The sequence below is a fragment of the Cucurbita pepo genome, chromosome LG12 (genome assembly GCF_002806865.2).
Source record: "Cucurbita pepo subsp. pepo cultivar mu-cu-16 chromosome LG12, ASM280686v2, whole genome shotgun sequence".
In the NCBI taxonomy this organism is placed as follows: Eukaryota; Viridiplantae; Streptophyta; class Magnoliopsida; order Cucurbitales; family Cucurbitaceae; genus Cucurbita; species Cucurbita pepo.
The window spans coordinates 3331348-3337438 of NC_036649.1; the positions used below are offsets into that span (position 1 = coordinate 3331348).

General features: G+C 36.6%; 1 protein-coding gene across 2 annotated transcripts; it reads right to left on the reverse strand.

The window, feature by feature from the left end:
- Nucleotides 1–243: 243 nt before the first annotated feature.
- LOC111807533 (adoMet-dependent rRNA methyltransferase SPB1) lies at nucleotides 244–2519 on the reverse strand. Of its 2 annotated transcripts, none has more exons than XM_023693290.1 (5): nucleotides 2446–2519; nucleotides 2315–2360; nucleotides 1497–2149; nucleotides 1189–1339; nucleotides 244–504 (listed from the first exon to the last, which is right to left on the reverse strand). In XM_023693290.1, exons 1-5 carry the CDS (start codon nucleotides 2449–2451, stop codon nucleotides 491–493), a joined length of 870 nt encoding a protein of 289 aa, XP_023549058.1. In that variant the 5' UTR covers nucleotides 2452–2519; the 3' UTR covers nucleotides 244–490. The 2 variants fall into 2 exon arrangements, with proteins under 2 accessions (XP_023549058.1, XP_023549056.1); XM_023693288.1 differs by having other exon boundaries at nucleotides 2300–2360.
- Nucleotides 2520–6091: the final 3572 nt, after the last annotated feature.

A 6091-nucleotide genomic window follows, 5' to 3' on the forward strand; every position in this document is an offset into this window, starting at 1 on the left:
CATTTTAATATTATTTGAAAGACCCTGTCCCTACTTCTATGCGTATTGTCATTTTAATATTATTTTAAAGACCAACTTCTTTTACAATTAATACGAGACTATATGCGTATCTCGATCTAGATCATATATGAATTGTGTTATACATCGTTACTATTGAAGAAAAAATGAAAAAGTGAAAATAAATAATGAACAATATTTTGATTGGAGATGAATAATTTGACCAACAAATGAAACGCCAAGAACTGACCGACAAACCACACTTCCATGACTTGTATGCTAAGCCAAAACAACATCAAAATAGCTTACAGAACAGAATCAAGTAGTCTTAATCAACGCTTCATATACAACAAGATCTAATGAACAAAAATACTAATGATAATCATAATAATAACAAGAATAAACATTGTTTTTGATAATTACCATAAGATAATTAAGCATAACTCTAAGCAATCAGAGACATAATTTAGAAGACACCCATTAATGAAATCCATCAGGCAACTGCATCTGCACATACAAAACACACCAAATCCAAGCACTGATCAGAGAAACAAGAAATTATAATTCAAAACAGAGAATTTTGATGGAGTAAATAAATAATTAAAGTGTCCCCACTAATTGCAGTGTGTGGATTAGACGTTTGATAACCCCACAAGATTGCTGGGATTTCATATGTTCATCTAATAAGCAAGAATTGTATGATAGGAAAAGATTTGTGACCAATTTCTTTGACCCCTTCTCTCTTGGATTTTACTTCTCGGCTGTTCGTGTTGAAATGGATTCAATTTCTGTACCAGCGCAACATTAGCAGATATTGTCCTAAGTTTTTCCATTTAGGTTTTCCTTCCAAATTTTTAAAACGCGTTTGTTAGGGAGAAGGTTCTACACCCTTATCAAGAATGTTTAGTTCTCCTCCCTAATCGATGTGGGATCTCACAATTTAAGTATCACAAAGAAAATAATACTCTTTGGTTAGGTTATTGGATTAGGGTTTGGTAACGTTCTTCTTTCTCGTTTTATGTTTCGAGTTTCAAGTTATTAGGAAATATAAGCATTAGTAACTGTTACTCGTTTTTGCTTCTTATTGTTATGAAACGTTTTCGAACTTATATTCAAATTACTTCGAAAACAAAAAGAAAAATTAGGGTTTTAGTGTTTAATATAGGAATAAGAGAAGAGTGTATAATTTACCTTGAATTGGAAGAAGAGAGAGGGCTTCAAAGCCTTCAAATCCTTCATGGTTGGGTGTTCCTATTTGGTGAGTTTGGTCAGATGATGATGCTTTGTTGATCTTGTCTTCAATCTCTGGGTGGATCTTCCTCTTCAGCATCCTTCTCATCAACTGCGTACACGTGGCATCATAACACGTTATCATGCATGATTTGTACTTCGGATTTGCTTTTGATTTGGTCTTTTTCTTTAAAGATTATGTTTTGGTGGCTGTCTCAAAAAATCATTAAAATCCACGAAAAAAATAAATAAATAACAACATTACTCACTCGTTGAAGATTCTTAATGGGATGTGAATCCTCCTTAACTCGAGGGATAAGCTTCTTGGCAAAGGAGAGGCCACTCTTAGTTCTTACATCACCTGTTTTCTTTTGAAGCACTTTTTCATTCTCAAGTGCTTTTGCCACATCTCCGGCATCCGCCAAGAACAAGTCCGCCAGTGTTATTCTCCTCTCCACTTTCTTCTTCTCCTCATCCTCCTCCATCTCCATAATCTCATTGTATTTTGATTCCATATTCATATTCAGCTCATAAGCTCCAATGATCAAGTCACCACCTTTTTCACCATTTACATCCTTTGATTTGTGTCCAAATGTTGTGAACATCAAAGGGTTTAGCTCTTCATCGTCCACGAAATCGATACTATCGTCGTCTTCCTCATGAACGAACGATTTCTCTTCCTCTTCTTCTTCTTCTTCCTCTTCCTCCTCGTCGTCGTCTTCGCTCTTGAGTACGAGATACTCCATTTGCTTGTTCGATGGTTTCAATGATTCGAACCCGAATGTACCAATGGTGAGAATGCCATCTCTCCAGTCATGAAGGGCTTCCACATCAAGATCTACTTGCTTCAACAATGCTTGCCTGTCCACTTCATTAATGGTTGCGGTTTCGGTCTTCTTCGTCGCATTTTGAGTATAACCCTCTAGAAAAAATAACAATCTTAAAAGTTAGATGGATCGATCTCACACCTCGGCTATTGTTGAACTCTTGGAACAATTCAAAATCGAAATATTTGTACGTATAAAAAGTTAATTTTTTTCGATCTCTAGGAAAAAATGAAGTAAAATGAGACGTTTGAGAGAGAAACCCTTGAGAGCGGTGTGATGAAAAGTCTTGTGCACCCAGTTGAAGATCTGAAGTAAGAAAGAAAGTGGTGAATAAATGAATAAAGAGAGTATGAAGAAAATGGAAAGAGTAGGGTTAGAGGGACGTAAAGACCTTCATTTTGGTTGAAAGATTGCGAGTTAGAAAGGAGAAAGAATGAAAGGAAATGGGTTTATGGGGGAAGGAGGAGGAGAGAGTAAAAGGCATTAGGGGGCCAAAAGGAAGGGGGCATAAGGAGAGGACATGTGTGGGGGAGAAGTGGGTCCAAAGAAGAAGCCATGTTTGTAGGGTGTATGGCATGTTTGACCAGCCACCATGTTGCCCTCTTTCTGGCCTCTTCGATCTCCCCAAATTCTTCGAATCATTTCTTCATCTCTCTATCAATTCATCTATCAATATACATCATTTATCTATACATATCTCTTTCTCTTTGCTTTCTCTTTGCTTATAATTTTGTACCGCCATCTCAAATTCCATTTTAAAGTAGTATAAACTAGTATACCTAGAGCCTTGGAGCCTAACAGAAACTCTGTCAGATTCTCACATCGGTTGAGAAGGAGAACGAACCATTTTTTCAAGAGTGTGGAAACTTCTCTCTAACAAACGCATTTTAAAATAATGAGGCTGATGCCGATATGTAATGGGTTGAAGCATACAATATCTATTAGCGGTGGGCTTGGTCTGTTACAAATGGTATCAGAGATATACACTTAGCGGTGTGCTAGTGAGGATGCTAGACCCTAAAGGGGTGGATTGTGAGATCCGTCGTTGATTGGAGGGAGGAACAAAACATTTCTTATAAGGGTGTGGTGATAATCTCTCCCTAGTTGACGCATTTTAAAACCGTGAGACTGATGGTAATACGTAACGGCCAAGACGGATAATATCTGTTAGTGGTAGTCCGCGATTAAAGTGTACATTTTCCTTGAGATAGAAAGTCCGATCCCCACCTCACATTTACTTAGCTAAATTACAAATGTATACCTTAAGAAGGAAAATGAATTTATTGATAGCACTACAAGGCATGCACGGATTTATAATAAAAGAAAAAAGGCGAGGAAAAGCTATAGAAAAAAAAGAAAAACAGACTCACAATCCAATTTTAAGATATCGAGTCACAACGAACAATACAATAAAATTTTGCTCAATATAAAAGCAAGTCGATCAGTTCTCTTGATTGTCACGAACCCTTCGAGGTCTAGAAGTTGTTCCCCCTTTTTTTGGTGTCACAGATATAGTGGATGAGGTAATTGAGCTTGGGAGTAAATACTTTTTTCTATTATTTAGACTTAGTCAGCTTATATTACCTTGGTGGTGAACGACTAGTATCTTGGGTGGAGACACGACCTCGTTATAAATCATGGGGCAATATGATGTTTCTTTCGGAACATTTCTATGTAAGGTTAACTGGCGACACTTCCATAGGAATCACCACAAAGTTAAAAGTTTGGGGGAGCAACTCCGTCTGCTAGTTAACTACTGAGTCTAGCTATATGGTCCAGCGTCGTCTCTTAAGAGGGGTTAACCGCATGGAGGCCTTGTCATTTAACACATGATAATGACACCTAGTTTTTTCAACGTGCTACCATATATGGCCTAGGCCAAACTTGACGATATTGCTCTGAATTTCTATCGCTTGGTAGGGACACTAATATCTGAAACCTAGGTTATTGGTAGTGTTAATGGTGTCAGATGAGATAGAAAGCAAAGACTCTGCCGATACCGCTTACACTACTAGTAGGCCTGGTAAACTTCTTTCATCTTGGGTGTCATGTAGGTTAACTAGGTTCTTAGGGTGTCTACGTGGTTTAAATCTAAGACCTCATCTTTAGGACTCTCTAAACTAGCTCCTCAAAGTTAATTTGGTTTTGGGAGCATTAAGGTTTAGACCACTAATTGCCACTCATGAAATTGGGGCGCTCGATTTACTAGAGACATTATGAAATAACTCTAACTCTCTATTCTTAATTCGTTATATTATGCATGCTCATATAGAAAGCTAACTCTATCAATCACCGGGAGTATAGTTCTCATTCTTAATACAAACATGCATTTTTGTAATAGGGAGATAATATAATCAATCACATGAAGTATAAATCTCATTCTCAAACATGTATGCATGCTTAACAGGGAGGTAACTTGTTCAATCACCTGGAGTAAAAATCTCATTCTCAATATAGAGTATCTAACACAACAACAACATCTCATACAACATACCGTTCACAAATCTTATTCTAAGAGCATTTTAGATATTCACAAACATTATATATAACATACTTAAAAATTCAACTCAATCCAATGCTCTAAACATGCATTTTCTAACTATATATAGCAAATCATGTTCACATGCCAGCACATTTGATCCTATAAGTAAGTGTTAGGTTACCGAGTCTGCTTATTTATAGCTTAGTCAACGATTATACATAGTAAAGCTATATTTGATAAATGACAAATAAAGTAAATTGTCATAAATAGTAAATAGCTATATATAGTAGATGGTTATATTTGGTAAAACTATATATAGTAAGCTAAACTATATATATATATATACACTCAGACAGAGCTTTGAAAATGTATTTTCTATATATATGTAGTCATGAATATAAACCCTTCAGTCAGAGTTCTCTTTGCATTTTCTCTATCTTGTTCTTTGTGTTCATCTAGATCGAGTGTGTGCGTTGTTGTGCGATCTTAACAACTGGTATCAGAGCTAGGCGGAAGTCACCACGATCTGTGAAGATGGAAAGTTCAAAAGATTGGAATTGAGAAGTTCGATGGATCCGATTTCGGTTTCTGAAAGATATAGATTGAAGATTATCTGTACAAGAAAGATCTTCACGAACCCCTGTTGGGGGTGAAGCCAGATACCATGACCAAAAAATAGTGGAAGCTCAAGGATCGAGAAGCCTTAGGGTTGATCCGGTTGACGCTATCCAGAAACATGGCATTCAACATCATCAATGAGAAGACAACGTCAGATCTGTTGAAGGTGCTGTCGAATATGTACGAAAAATCGTCGGCTATGAATAAGGTGTATTTGATGCGAAGATTGTTCAATCTACAAATGTCTGAAGGTGGATTTGTTGTTGATCATATAAATGAATTCAATATGATCGTAAGTCAACTGAGTTCGGTGAAAATTAATTTTGAGGATGAAAGTAAAGCATTGATTTGGATGTCATATTTACCGGAGTCATGGGATACTATTGTTGCCGCAATCAGTAATTCTTGAGGATCTGATAAACTGAAGTTTGATGAAATTCGAGATGTAGTTCTCAGCGAAAGTATTCGCAAACGAGAAATTAGAAATTCATTTGGTAGTGCTCTCAATGTTGACCAACGGGGAAGAAGTAAACCGAAGGGCCCAAACAAAGGGCGATCAAAATCAAAGAATTGAGAAAAAATTTCAAATAGACCAAACGTAACGTGTTGAAATTGTGGAGAAAAAGGTCACTTTCGGACATATTGTACAAGACCAAAGAGGAAGCAGAATCACAAATCTGGAGATGATGATGATTCTATAAATTCAGCAGAAGACATTGGAGATGCTCTAATCCTTAACGTGGACAGTTCGATTGAATACTGGATTTTGGATTCAAGTGCATCTTTTCATTCGTCTCCAAATAAAGAGTTGTTCCGAAATTTCAAATCTGAAAATTTCGAGAAGGTGTATCTTGCCAACAACAAAGATTTGAAGATTAAAGAAAAATTGGATGTTTGAATAAAAACTCCGACAGGAAATCAGGGGGCATTGAAGGAT